Source organism: Pleurodeles waltl, chromosome 3_1 (genome assembly GCF_031143425.1).
Source record: "Pleurodeles waltl isolate 20211129_DDA chromosome 3_1, aPleWal1.hap1.20221129, whole genome shotgun sequence".
Lineage (NCBI taxonomy): Eukaryota > Metazoa > Chordata > Amphibia > Caudata > Salamandridae > Pleurodeles > Pleurodeles waltl.
This window is the reverse complement of record NC_090440.1, coordinates 1,634,642,226-1,634,658,052: the sequence shown is the minus strand read 5'-3', so window position 1 is coordinate 1,634,658,052 and position 15,827 is coordinate 1,634,642,226. Positions and strand designations below refer to the sequence as shown.

General features: G+C 41.6%; 1 protein-coding gene across 1 annotated transcript in view; it reads right to left on the bottom strand.

The window, feature by feature from the left end:
- LOC138283606 (myosin-IIIb-like) overlaps nucleotides 1-15,827 on the bottom strand; it is a 359,929-nt gene that overhangs the window by 234,513 nt on the left and 109,589 nt on the right. The window contains exon 5 of the mRNA XM_069221544.1: nucleotides 2,672-2,748. Coding sequence (XP_069077645.1) covers nucleotides 2,672-2,748 — 77 coding nt within the window. The remainder of the gene's footprint in view (nucleotides 1-2,671; nucleotides 2,749-15,827) is intronic.

Here is a 15,827-nt window from a genome sequence, read left to right as displayed (position 1 = left end):
AGACACCCAATAGTACTTCTGGAAAACATTACTTTTTATAGACCAATAGGACTGAAAGGGGCAGAGGAGCGTATGGATGTGTGTAGAAATGTCTACATGTAAAAAGATGATATAAATATGCAAATTGTTATGCGTGAACCTACTTTTACAGTAGGCCCACCCAAAAAAATCCATAAATATTACTACTTATTATTCACAAAGGGGAATTGTTCTAATGTACTTGTATACTTTTCATCATATGCTACAATGGTAACTACAGATAGTATTGAGTTTAGACACAATGCAAAACAATTCTATCTGGATATTCCTGTAGGCTACTCAGTTAATTATCGCCAATTACAATATTAATTATTACAGACCATACATCTTACAAACATTTCTTGCATAAGAAGGATATAAAAATGTGACAAAATGTCATTTTACTCCATGCCCAATTCAACAGAAACATTAAAACTATGTTAAACATCGCTGAACACAATTCATATTTTGAGACTATGGGTGTGATTCTAACTCTGGCGGGCGGCGGAGGCCGCCCGCCAGAGTTCCCCCCTCCAGAATACCGCACCGCAGTCAGAAGACCGCTGCGGTTATTCTGGGTTTCCCACTGGGCTGGCGGGCGACTGCCAAAAGGCCGCCCGCCAGCCCAGTGGGAAACACCCTTCCCACAAGGAAGCCGGCTCCGAATGGAGCCGGCGGAGTGGGAAGGTGCGACGGGTGCAGTTGCACCCACTGAAATTATTTGTGGGGCCCTCTTACGGGGGCCCCTGCAGTGCCCATGCCATTGGCATGGGCACTGCAGGGGCCCCCAGGGGCCCCACGACACCCCATACCGCCATCCTGTTCCTGGCGGGCGAACCGCCAGGAACAGGATGGCGGTATGGGGTGTCTGATGGAGGATTCATCTGGGCAGCGGAAAACCGGCGGGAGACCGCCGGTTTTCCTCTTCTGACCGCGGCCAAACCGCCGCGGTCAGAATGCCCTGCGGGGCACCGCCAGCCTGTTGGCGGTGCTCCCGCTGACCCTGGCCCCGGCGGTCAAGGACCGCCGGGGTCAGAATGACCCCCTATGTTTGTATGGCTGGGTTACAATGTATGCATTCTTTTACACATAAAAGAATGTATTATTATATAATGTCATATAAAATTGGTCATTAACTTACTCACTGCTGTATATAGTTTCTTCATGGCTCCTTCTCAGGATAAAAACAAGGATTTGTCATGTGTATGATTATCAAATGAGTATGAAGCAAGTCCTATAACAATTTGCTTTTATGCAAAGACTTTTGGACAAATACTTTCATACAGGCAAGACCTAAATAACCTCTGATCTAACAATTTTTTTTATTTGTATTGCTCCTGGGTAAGTGTGAAGATTCTTAGGCATTGGAAATATTTAATTTGCCCCAATCTAAAAGACTTAAAATTCCTCCTTATATGTTATCAAAATATATTTATTACAGGATGCTCCAGAATACTTTTAAACTGATTAAGCAAAAACAAGCTTATTTGAGAATTCCTGTGTAACAATTTGTCAGAAACAGCAATTTCCTTACATGTGCACTGACCCCTATTTTCCAATCCAATGGTAAATGCCTAGCAGAGTAACCAGATATCACATATGTTGTCAGTATTCTCACAACCACTAATATGTGCAATATCTGTCGCCCAGACAGTTTGTAGAAAATTCTTCAATACAGATACCTATAAACCTTGGCATAAACAGAAATACTCTTCCTAGCATTTTGGAGATCTAAGATCAAACCTGATTCATATCATACTCACAAAAAAGAAAGTGGGCGTGTCACAGCCACTAGATTAACCTTCCTATATTCTCTAAATATATCAAAAAGGAAGAATAAGCACCCTTTTTCTCGGTCAAAACGTCTTTTGTATGTATAATCTCTCATAGCACCAGAGGAAAACCAGGTAATTACATGTTGTCAGTTTCACTTCCTTATACGTTTTTAGCTTCATTCCATGTGCTCAGCTTACAGTCAGCTAATAGCAAAGATCAGACAGTATATAGAAGGCACCTTTACAACAGGTCTGTCCACCTTAGAACCAGGAGAGCTGAATCCATGTCGTATTTTGAGTGTAATCATCATCTATGTAAATTATTTTAATTAAGATTCAGTGTGTGTGAACTTGTCCTCCGAGGATATCCTGAAAATCTGACAGATATCTCGAATGCTTGGACCTCCATTGAACTGCACTGCTTTATAATCATTACATGACTTGTTATGTTTTTTGAAGCCATCTGACATCAAGTGGACCTTTCTCAAACATTCCAAAATGTCTTACTTGTAGAATCCGAAATCTACAAGACTGACATAAGCACAAGGAAAGCATTAAAATGTGTGCAATACGGGCAGTGCAATAATTGAGATTTAGACAAGACTACTCATGCATAATAAAAAATTATGCAGAAGCCTAATTGCAGGTAAAACCTGAGTGAAAGTCTGCAAGCATATATGCTGGGCTGTTCATTAAAGCATCAAACATATATGCCCGCTACACACACCCTTTATACACACATCAGTAACTTCTGTCCACTCTTTCTGAATCAAGCCGGCGTGATCCGAGTTTTATGGATCCTCTTTTTTGTTACACAGTATTGCATACATCACATAGAAATCATTGAATACACATATGAGGACACAAACGGTACCCACCTCCGGTGCCATCCAAAATGGTGTACCAACAGAAGTGTTACGGCGCAACCGAGCACTGGTGAGTTGTGCAGAGACTCCTAAAATAAAAAATATTGGAAACACCAATCATTTATTTAATATTTTCCAACTTATTCTAGCTAGATCAAAAAGACATCTGTGTCTAAAGTAAACTAGCCTCCACCTAACCAAAACCATTTTTAACCTAAGGTTGTGGGAGAAAGTATCTGGTAACACAGCATCATTAACTGTTGCCTTTGCATTTGTTTGGAAAGTGCTTACTTAACAACAGTGGCATTTTGTGAATGAAACATGATACAAATGATTCTCCGCCCTCTGACCTCATACTGGGCAGGTTCTACACTCCCTTCGACCCCTGCATCAGTGATATGGTGGTGCAAGCAATATTTCAAATGGACCTTTAACCTGATCCCCAGGACCTTACCCAATACCCTGCACCATAAGTCCTAGAAACATTGTTGACAAAGGCCTCAGGTCACCAAAATGCTAGGGCAGTGTCAGTAAGATAACACACACCCTTGGATGACTGATAATAATATCACATGGATGACCACTTGTGTCACCCATAGCTCCTCAAATACTCTCTTATTCGTGGATTAAGGGATTATAAAGGCTTCACAACTAAAGGAATGAAGCAGAGCTCTCAGAGTCCACTACACATTTTGTTTCTACTGCTGACTTCGTGACACTTGAGACCATGGCTACTAAGAGCAGTGTTTTGGGCACAAAACGGATGCAGTTTCTTCCCCTTGTTCTCCTTAATGACGTGCGATGGACTTTGACTACACCCAGAAGCATTGTTTTATTTTGATTTATGAAAACAAAACTGATAAATACCTGAATCCATAATTGTTTATATTAAAAATGGGAGGTGCCTTGAATCTTCAGCAATATGTCGCACCTCATAATTGACCACAGCAAATCAACAAATACACAAAATAATAAAAAGAAAAAGACAGAAAAATATCATGGGGTGTAATTGGTGAAATAGGAAAAATATCAGTGCTTACTCACCTCTATAAGGAAGGAGCCCTATCTCTGAAAGGGTGACATTACTCCCCGACTCCCTTCAACTCTACGCTGGGACCAACCTCATGTGCATTGATCCGTTACTCGTCAACGCTGCCCACGCTACAGAAATGCCACACTATACAAACATAGGTACCTAAAAGAACACTGTCGCGTTATGCAGAGATTTTATCTGAAAAGCTGGAATAATTATTGCCATTTGTTACTCAGGTCGAACAATGGCTCCTGCTTCATTGATGAGAAAGCATATTTACAATTCATGGGAGAAAAACCTTCCCCATCTTGAAATATTTTCTCATTTGAGACTGCTCTTCTGTCGTTAATGTTGTGTTACGGCTTTGACGGAATCCGATTGTTTTTCCTTCGTGAAAAACAACATAATCACATAAATTCACCAAAAACATATACATCACAGTGCGAACAACTGAGTAAAATGAAAAAGCTTTCGAAAACACATTTCTACAATTCATTAGAAATGTGGAAAACAACATTTCTACAATTCATTAGAAATGTAGAGCTAAATCTTAGCTAGTGTCTTGTTGGTTGAACTATTGAGTAAAATGGGGAAAAAAGCTTTTTTTCTGGCGTTGGTGCCTGCCTGTCACTTGCTCTAAACCGGCTGACTGAAACCTATATTTCACTTTTCATTTAACCCTAGCCCTGCAGCTTCAATTCTCTTCAGTACCAGCACCGGGAGGTTAAAACATTCAGCGGTCCACCCTTCAACCTGCCACTAGCCAATCTGTTACCAATTCAATTTCGCATTTATTGCAAGTATTTTTCATCTTCAGACAATTCAATAATACATACAGAATTACCTACGGACAAAACAACTCTCTATTCATAAATCCTAAAATCTCAATTAACCTCTGGTGCGCTCAGGATGAGGTCAATGATCTGAAGTCACTTTCTTTTCATTGTGAGGACAGCCCTACCACGACAAGATGATGTTGCAAATTGAGTCGACCCCCTCTGCCTCCTCCCCCGCGAAATAACTAATTGAAGTTTGAATAGTGTGGTGTGTATGCAAGGGGCAGCAAGTGCAAGATGGGAGGCCGCGGGGATTCGAAATGAGCAGCCTATGTGCATGAAGTATTGATCACATTTTAAAATCATGTTTTTGTTTACATACGGATTAATCGTCCTTAACTGTTGCTAGAAGAGTGGAAGCGGACTTAAGCAAACGCTTTAAGTAAGCACTTTAACTGTGTGAGACTGAGGCCCATATTTATACTTTTTGACGCTAAACTGCGCTAACGCAGTTTAGCGTCAAAAAATTTAGCGCCGTCTAACGCCATTCTGAAGTGCCATGCGGGCGCCGTATTTATGGAATGGCGTTAGCCGGCGCAAGCAGACCGGCGCTGCCTGGTGTGCGTGGAAAAAAACCACGTAGACCAGGCAGCGCCGGCGTTGGGCAAAAATGACGTTAGGGCGTCTTAAAATGGGGCAAGTCAGGTTGAGGCAAAAAAATCGCCTCAACCCGATTTGCGCCATTTTTTTACGACGCCCAGACGCCATTTCATGACTCCTGTCTTAGTAAAGACAGGAGTCATGCCCCCTTGCCCAATGGCCATGCCCAGGGGACTTGTGTCCCCTGGGCATGGTCATTGGGCATAGTGGCATGTAGGGGGCCACAAATAAGGCCCCCCTATGCCACCCAAAAAAAATTAAAAAATATAAAAAATTATACTTACCTGAACTTACCTGAATGTCCCTGGGGTGGGTCCCTCCATCCTTGGGTGTCCTCCTGGGGTGGGCAGGGGTGGCAGGGGGGGTCCCTGGGGGCAGGGGAGGGCACCTGTGGGCTCATTTTGAGCCCACAGGCCCCTTAACGCCTACCCTGACCCAGGCGTTAAATAGTGGCGCAAATGCGGGGTTTTTTGACCCGCCACCTCCCGGGCGTGATTTTTGCCCGGGAGTATAAATACGACGCATTTGCGTCGCCGTCATTTTTTTAGACGGGAACGCCTTCCTTGCATCTCATTAACGCAAGGAAGGCGTTCACGCAAAAAAATGACGCTATTTGCCAATACTTTGGCGCTAGACGCGTCTAACGCCAAAGTATAAATATGGCGTTAGTTTTGCGCCGAATTTGCGTCGAAAAAAACGACGCAAATTCGGCGCAAACGGAGTATAAATACGGGCCTGAGTACCTGTACGTTTGCTTTTAAGTAATGGCATTAGTGTTACCTCACATCGCCACTAAAGTAAGATTCCATTTTCATCACTGTCTGTTAATATCACACTCTGAAATATGGACTTTTCTTTTAGTTACATTTGAAAAATGAATATGTTTTTGTAGTCAGTTGTGGGAGAAACACAAGTTGTGTGGATCTGGCTCTTCTCTGGATCAGGTAACTTTTTGTGGTGGGGGGAAAAGACACTGCCATAGAGTAAAGCAGAATGAGTGGCTCTATGCAGTGCAATACGCAACCCTTCGTGTTTTATGTCTGGCTAGAGACAACATAAGCTTTCTCCCCAACCTCATGTCAAAACAAGAGCCAGTCCTCTTATTTGTCCACTGGTCAGCACTCTTCTTTCACTGGTCTATTCAACTGTCATTCACCTTTTGCTTCTACCCACCACAACATACAGCAAGCAACGTTGGGTCAGCCTACCTCATTCATCACCTCTCTTGCACTGCGAGTGCCACCATTTTGTCAGCATGCGTGCACACCCACCAGAAAGGAAGGATGCTTAAGTATCAGTGCTGTTTAGCCAATACTTTACTTGTGTTTACATTTTTAGCCATGTCTTTAAATATGTCTTTAAGAATTCAAAGATAATAGTACTTTTTCTTTGCAGCAATGAGAACCATATTTTCCTGTGATGCGTGTTAAAACAAAAAAAAGTGTCTCTAAACCTATTCTGAGCACGCCTGCCAGCTAGAAAACACCCACAGTTCTATCTGATCTATATGCAATGGTTTTAGCATTTTTACTGTGAGTAAATCACTGCACCATGTTGTCTTTTTTTTTCTTTGTTATTTTTGAGGCGTATTCTTTCAATAAAAAATAACATGACTATCACACCAGGTTCACAAGCCCAGACCTATTAGCTTTGCCAACACTTGTTTCTGTTGGTGCAAGCTTTAAGTGATGGTATTTGTTATAGAGGGTACGTAGCCTTCACTCACGGTGTGGCAATACAAACAGGACTATTAACAGTTTCAAAGAGGCCTAAAACTAGAGGCTGTTTATCAGACGTCAGACGTCATCGCAGGCACTTTGGTACCAATTACTCAAGAAATCTGGTAGGGCAGTGGAAACAATACTGCAAGCCAGGGTCTAATGCACTTGGGCAAAACCAATCAAGTTCAGCCTTCATGACCTGCAGCAAGAGTTGGAGGTGGCTTTGAAGAAGAGCTTGTGAGGAAACACAGTGTTTAAAGACAATGTTAACAAAAAATACAATATCCGATGAATGTGACAAAGTTTACTGAGCCATCAAAGGACACGGGTAGATTGAACCTCCAGATAATAGAGGCAAGAGCAGAAGAATATGTTTTATGTTCAATACTATTGAAAGTTAATTTTGTCTATGTATTTTAAATGTAGAACAAAATAAAATAATTTAAATATATCAAATTAAATTACATTTATTTTGCTCATGTTTAAATCAAAAAGAAATAGCACCTAAAGTGAAAAAAATATATTTTAATCATGCATTAAAAATTATAAAAAATGAAGTAAAGAAGTAATTAAATGAATTTTGTTATATGTTACTAAAATGTAATGTTACATTATTTTTTAATTCAGAAAAAATCGCTAAACTATTTAATAATCACAAAATAAATATGATGTTTATATATATTTAACATTAAATTATATGTATTTATATTGCTAACTATTTTAAATAATGTAATTTGACATTATTTCATATTTGTTGTTCTTTTAGGTCCCTGCCTCCATTATTGTCCTCAGGAGGGTGTTGCAGTATCAGTATGTGTGGTCCACTGTTTATTTTTTGAAGTAGTAACTTAACATTTGTAATTTTAACGCCACCCTTCTATGTAATTATACACTTTTGAGCAACTTCACACTTGATTTTGTGAGTAGCTAAAAGTAGTAAAGTTACTCAAAAGTGTAAGAGTAAACGTACACATTAATTACTCACAAGTGTAAGTTATCTCTGTGAATATCCACGTTAGTGTTTGCTACTGTCTGTTATTGGGTTTGAAAGTTCACCATCTGACATTTGATTATTATCTTACAAAGTGATAGTTTCTCTGATTTTAGAAAATATTTTTAGAGTGAAAAATTCAATGAGTTTGATTCAGTTGTCAGGTGTTGCAATGCGATCATCTGATGCCTGCGTGTTAGCATTAGCAAACTGAATTTCGTTCAGGGTCTGTTTTTTGGTTTGTTTGCCTCAAAATCCCAAATAATAGGAAAACAGATATCCTATAAAACTCAGCTCCCTCATCATGACTGAATACCAGTGCTGTAAATGTGCTATCCACAAGCAGCAGCAAATGTTTAAACACTCCAATTTTATTTACACTGCTCATTAGCTAACATAAACTGCGATCACTTCTCAAGCTGTCGCACTTATAATGTCATTTAATGTTGGAGTTTAGCCTTCCTCACAGTGATTACAAATCAGTAAACAGGTGCATGGAAAACGTGCACGCTGTAAGCACAGGTTCACAGACATACGTAGCTAAAACCCAGAAAATAAGAGGCATTGGGGAACACGATCATTTGTCATGTGCTTTTAAATAAAGGACATACCAATGCCATTTTGTTTTGTCTCTGTCCTCAATGACAGGTTTCCGATTATATTTCGCCTAAGACTCAACCATCCTATGTTATTATCTTATTACACTTCCAGAATAATACAAAATCTAAACATAACACATTTGATGTTACCGTAGCATGCTTTGCACTGAAAGAAAAACGTACAAGTCAAAATTATAAAATGCATTTAAAGACTAGGGGCCATATGTACGAAGACTTTTTCCCGTAGACACAGAATGGGTAAAAACCTTTGCTACATCTGGCCCTAGGCTACTGTTGAAAGGAGAGTGTCCCCTGCATGGTGAACCGGTTTATACCCCTGCCCTGAGTGATTACAGGATGTGAAACTAGCATCCTCACTTTTATTTTGCCCCATGGCACCATGCTGTTCTAGTGCATGTGTAGAAACCTAGGCCTTACCCTGGAAATGGGAGGTCTAGAACCTGTTCTCTGATTTGGATGGGCCTACCAAGTGTCCCCACATAGTGAGCTTCAGTCTACCATCCACACCCTCGGTGCATCATATAAAGCAGTGGTGTTCTTTGATTCTATAATGTGTCCAGCTCATTTACTGTGCGAACGGGAGGCAGTCCTATTGGCCCCTCTCGTGTAAAATACACCTGTTGTGTGAAATCCAGACCCTTGTGCTGGCATCCTATATTTATATCAAGTGTGTGTATGTGCAGTGAGAGTATGGCAGTAGGACTATCTATGGTGTCTGAGAATGAGTACTGGGGCCAGTTGGATCCATTTTGGATGCCCCTGGTGTAGCATGGCACAAGATGAGGATGAGGACTGCTTTCTCAGAAAGTGTTACTGTATCACCTGCATTCTTGTGGCTAGAAGGTGGAAACCCCGACAATGAAGTGTAAAAGGGTGAGACAGAGTTACCTTTAGAAATTCAGTGAGTGCCTTGCTGATTAGCTCTTGCTAAGCACCACTATTTGGTAGATTGCCGTGGTGATGGATGTGACAGCACTTTCTGTTGCTGTGCTGGAGGTGAAGCAGGTTTTAAGCAGGAACTTCCTGTTTTTGTGTCCCTGATTACTACTTCAGGATGGCTGATGACAATCAGGTGCAGAGATTTCATAATCCATTGTGCTATGTTCTGTATACCTGCTCATAGCCAGTCCCATTGCTTCCTGCTTTGAGGAGCTTCACTTTGCACAAAGGCTGTGTCTGAGGAGCAGCCTAAAAATTACTTTTAAAAGAGAACTGACTCAAACTGTTCTGAAGCCCTAGACAGTGGATCCACATCCCCTGCCAGGACAAGATGTATAAAATAGGGATCCTGCATTGTTCCATTTCAAAGTTCTTCTTGACCAAAGAAGGGAGTGCTCTGCAGAATACTCGAAGAGCTGGATGTGACCAGGGATGATGTCTGCTTAACAGCCAGTCTCTCATAGATGAGAGGAACTCACCTGTAGTCTGCACCTTCTGCTGGTGAAGCTGATGGTCTGCCTGAAGTGCGTAGAAGACTGCATGCCTTCTGACAGAATTAAAGAGTGTGCCTGGCCCTGCAGCAGGAGAGACTGCCCGGTAGGGGAAGCCCAGCTTGTTTCTGGCATGGAAAGCACTCATAAAAAGCTGACTTTCCTACAGAGCAAATCTAGGAGTGACATATGCCAGGGAGCACTCTTGTTACTTTGAACAGTTTCTGTGAGAGCTGGATAAGACTGTACAAGCATCCCAGGTCACCTAGCAGTTTGACGCAGGCTTCAGAGGCTGGCGCAGTCACTGCCTAAGATGAGTGAAAATTGTTTCTCTGCTAAATAGGTTAGCTCTGATCAGCCCAGAGGCTGCAACTGCCAGAAATACACCACAGCAAGAAATTCCGCCTGAGGTCACAGCTGCCACACCAGAGTACCTGTCTGCAGCCGATGTAGAGAGCTACTGAAGTCAAGTGCTGTTGTGCAGATCCGCCTCACCGATCATCCCACTGAACATCATCCCAACCTAGGTTGCCAATGCAGGCCCTGCAGGAAATAAGCCTTAGCGATGAGAGAGAGTGGACAGTACACACCACACAACTTGAACTGCTACAATAACTGGCAGGTAATTCGCAGAGTTTAGCGTGCACTGGGGGCAAGAGTCTAAATGCATACAGAGGAGTCTGCAGTGGATGCTAAAACATTCTCCAAATGGGGGATAAAGACAGTGAACTGAGTTACACATCTGTGAGAGTATTTAAGCCATCAGCGCCTGTGCCTATTCCTGCCTAAATCATAGTGTGTGGATGACTGTAGGTACAGGATCCTGGTCTCCTGAATGGGATCTGATAGCAATTACAAAATATCATTAGCTGATCTTCTTCCTTCCAGAGGAAACATAAACCACATAGCTAAGGGTGTATTGTCAGTAAGTTATATAAAAGAATATGTAAATGGGTTTTGTTTAAGAAATACAGAGGCTGAAAATATAAGGAACACAAACTACTGTGAAGCTTTTAGGGCCTGATTTGCCTTATGTACAACATTTTTACTGGTGAGAAACCCTCCAATTTACTACATCAGATGGTCTGAGACTAGTAAAAAGCTCTTTATAGAGTAATAAACTCATTTGGTGATTCCAAAAAGTTTTTCTGAGTTACTAAATGGGTTTAGCAATGGTTTCTGAATGACTATTTACAAAGGGCGTGTTTTTAGCGTCCCTTCGAAATAGTGATTTTGGCTTGTGACCATAGTTCCGATTGTAAACTTTGACCACATACTAGCTCCAAACATGGGGTGGTAACTTATTAGCAAACGGGGAGGGACCCCCCTTGAAAGCAGTCACAGGAATGGTGGTCTGCTATCTATCAAGATCAGTCAGTAGTTCAGACCAATCGTCGAGGTGTATTCAGGCTCCAATAATTCCTGTTAGAATATTCTGGAAGCAAATTCAGGGGGTTTGGAGAATAGATGATCTGCCAGTAAGTTTAGAGACCTATGATCACTCCCTTAAAGGACCCCCTTTCGTATGATACTTTCTGATTGGTTAAGTGGATAGGACCATTAGGTCCGGGACCAACTGTCACTTCAAGCAGTGATATGTTATGTTATTTGAAACTGATTAAGCGCATGTTCACCAACAGCTTCTTGGCACTGAGCAGTCAAGGGAAATAAAGGAATTGTGGAGAAAGGGAAGGGAAATCAGCAGCAATAGGTTTGTTTGAAAAGCCCTAAGCTGTTTAAAATCAAGTCCATAACACAGGTGATTCAGAAGAGAAATTTTCAGGAAAGGAGCTCACACGGAGAAGCTCTGTCCTCCCACATATTTTTTTGTATGCCTGGGAATGACCAAGTAATTGAGCTGGAGGATCTTATGACTCGTGTTGGAATGTATTTCTAGAACCTCTTAGCCACAAGGCAGAGGGCCGTACCATTCAAGGCTCTGAAGGTAATAAAGCAGGTCTTGATCTGTATCCTTTGTCTTATTGGTAGCCAATGAAATGTCTTTATATAGGTGTTATATATGTATGCTAATTGTCCATACTGCAAGACTTGCTTCTCCCTCTGTCCAAATTCAAGTTGCTAGTGATTTGAAGACCTTATGATTACTATCTTGTATCCTTTTTGTGCTACAAGGTTATGATCTTTCTACACCAATCAATCTGTTGTATCATTGACCCACCTATGTGGACATGTATAGTATGCCAAATTGGGCATCATTGTGTAAGCATGGATTCACCCCTAAACGCCAGTGAGTTGAGGTCCAATGAATAAGCGTAGCTCTCTGGATTTGGCTTCATCTGCCAATTCCACGACTTTATGCTCTAGACTGGGCCATTGGATGAGATCTCTTTCATAATAGTTTCCCAAGAAACTTCAGTAATTTTTGATTAAGTCTTTCAATTTACCTGTTTCTTACCCAGGGAATTCCTCAGAAAACAAAGGTTGACGGGCCATTCATTTTAGGGACATCTGTTGCTTCTAGGAAATATGTAGGGCTGTGACTAGTGGTCAAAGACAACTGTATGTATGGTTATGTATGGATACAGTTGCCAACATCAAGCAATTTAGCCGTTGCGGCATGATAGCAAAGCCTGTGGTCTCAGTACTAGTAATTTCAGGTATGTTTAGGCTTTGGAAGTAGGGTAGACAATGTGCTCCTACATAAGCACAATCTTCTCATTAACCCATTTAGCCCCAATCAGCATTATATCAGCACACTACTCCTCCTGGTGGTATGGCTGCACTGCTCCAGTATAGCACCCTGTCAACTCAGCATCGAATGGGAAGTGCTGGCCGCACAACATCTGGAGATCATTCAGGGGCCTATGGGTCCTCTGGTTGTGTGGGAGCATTGATCTTTGCCTTCCCTAAATGGTTTTTCTGAGGCATCGCTGGACCTTGGAAGGGTTTCTTTGTAGCCAAAAAGGGACTCTGCTACCACATCTTAAACTCCAGGGTCCATCATCTAAATGGCTAAGCCCTGTCTCCATAAAAATAACAGATTGATATAAATCTTGGAAGGTCCCACTCTATTATCAGTGGAAACATGTCCTAATGATAATGATTACTCAGTTAACAGCTATACAAGAACATTTGTGAATACATTTGTTTTTTCTAGGTCTCTCTGAAATATGTACCAAATACAATTTCTTTAAAAAACTGCAGTGGCCCTTAAAAACCATGCTTTGAGTTCCTAGTAGTCATATGTCTTTACTAATATATATTTTCTAATTGTTGTAATCACTTGGCTGTTTTCAATGTAGTTCATACATTTTGTTTCCCAACTATTAGTCCCCTCTAGCAAAGTGATAGCTAGCAGAATCAGTATCTGACTGAATGCTGCATCTAGTGAAAAAGCCAAGGATCATTCAACAAAATTTGATGATTTTCAATTCACCTTATAATATCTCAGGTAGCCCCCAACATTTATGATCTGCATTGCATCTTATATTAATTTTATATCAAAAGCTCACTACTTCCACTTTTAGTGCAATAAACTAGAGCTCTACAGTCTCCAGTCCTGGTGTTTTCACCTACAAATCATTGATTTCAGTTGTGTTAGTCTAATTGGTTCAATGGAAGCAAAACAAGACTACACAACTAAGAATGCATTAAATTATCTCACAAAAGTCCAGGACAGAAGGTGTATTCGTAATGACCTGGAGGGCGGTGGATTTTTGCAGACCTCACTGTAAGCCTGTGGATCCAATGTAGGTACTGGATGGATAAAAGGAATTTCACATTTTCCGGCTGTCCACTTAAGATACATGTACAATGAAAATAAGCTGAACCCATCTATATAACTTAATGTTATACTCAAAACGTGGCGTCAGTATCGTCTTCCTGTACCACTGGCTAACCAGATCCTCCTCTACTTCGATCCATGCTAGGTTCGACATCTGCCGAGCCAACTTGATGCGTAACAAATTCCACCGTTCTAAACATCTCATATTGAAGAAAAACTCCACTATGAGACCGTAGTTATCACAAAGAAAAAGGCCGTTCCTTGAGCAGCAGTTGGTGACAAGTCAGTCAGTAAACATGCACAGAAATGGAGTTATCCTGAACTTGTGAAGTTCAAGTGTAAGGAGTGCTGCCTTGAGAATCGGCTAAAAATATAGGAAATCGGAACAATTTATGATCTAAAGTCAGGGCTGCAAACAAAAAACATGGAGGTAAAATGAAGGCTGTATATAAGACACATTATATTAGAGAGTCTTTTTGAATTGCCCACAAATATCTAGACCCTGCCCTGCCACTCACATGATCTAGTTGATGAAGCAGCTTGTTTCTTACTGGAAATGATTGCTTCACTTCATAGATATTTCCAGCCCCCTGAAACTATGAATGATTAATCCACAGGAATACACCATCAAAGGCATCATCAAAGGTATAATGTATATGATGTTAATTAGCGGTATTTGAAGACTGGTTCTTTTAGCATTACAAACGACTCCATCAGTAGGGTATGTTAACTCTTTCACTCAAAAAGATTAATAACACTATTGTTCACCCTTAAAACCTTCAAAAATTAAGCATTGGTAAAGCCAGTGGGCTTGGTCGTGGCAGGCTGGTTAATTGTTAAACCATTTGTTAAAATAGAGTCTCTATTCAGCAGTGGTTTGCACCCTGTCCAAGTAGAGACCCTCACTCTAGTCAGGGTCAGAGAGTCACATAGCTAAGAAAAACCCCTGCTCACCCCCTGGTAGCTTGGCACAAGCAGTCGGAGGCAATGTGTAGAGTATTTGTACCCACACACACAGTAACAGAGTGAAAACACTACAAAAGGACTTCACACTACTTTAAAAAAAAAAGAATATCTGAAAAAACAAGACTAAAACGACAAAAATATATCACTTTTTAAAGGTTGAAATGAGTCAATCCATAGAAATCAATGATTGTATCTTTTTAGGCACCAAGTACATGGAATGCATCAAAAACAAAGATGATGCGCGTCCGGGGAAGAGGTGAGGCATTGAAAAACAAAGCAATGTGTCCATTCCTTACTGTGCAGGGGAGGTGATGCCTTGATTATTTCCTCGCAGGAGAGGCAATGTGTCTGTTCCTTACTGGTAGGGGAGGTGATGCATCGATTCTTTCCTTGCAGGGAAGGAAATGCGTTGATTTCTGGACACGCAGCCTCGGTTCCCTACTGCAGTGGATGGTCAATGAGCAATTGATGCCCTGGGAACAATGCGTGGAAAATCCAGACGCACTGTGTTGATGGAGCCGCAGTGAAGCAGGAGCTGCATTGATTCTGCAGCTGCGAGACAGGCGCTGAGTTGATTCTCCACAGCATTGATTTTTCTGCTGCAGCGCATCTGTACATGGATTTTCTACTTCAGGTCACCAGCTTACACTTCCAAGGCCCCAGGGCCTGGAGTTGGCACCACTCAGCAAGTCAGGACTCTCAGCAGAAAAGCCCAGGCACTGGCAGATGAAGGCTTACATGTCCCTGAGACTTCTTAACAGGAGACAAGCTCAGTTTAAGCTCTTGGAGACCCTGGAAAGCAGTATGTAGAAAGCAAAGTCCAGTCCTATCACTCCCAGGATAGAAGCAGCAGGTAAGCACAACAAAGCAACAGGCAGAGTGGCAGAACCTTCTACTGTATCTAGCTCCTCTTCCTGGCAGAATGTCCTCAGTCAAGAAGTGTTCTAACTTTGTGGTGTCAGAGGTCCAGTATTTATACCCATTTCTACCTTTGAAGAAGGTGAACTTCAAAGAAAAGTTTTTGTAATGCACAAGACCCTGCCTTTCCTGCCCTGGCCCCAGACACACTCCAGGGGGTTTGGAGACTGTTTTGGGTAAGGACAGGCCCAGCCCTATTCAGGTGCAAGTGTCAGCTCCTCACACCACTGTAGCCCAGGAAGACCCATCAGGATATGCAGGGCACAACCTAGCTCCCTTTGTGTGACTGTCTAGAGTGAATTCACAAA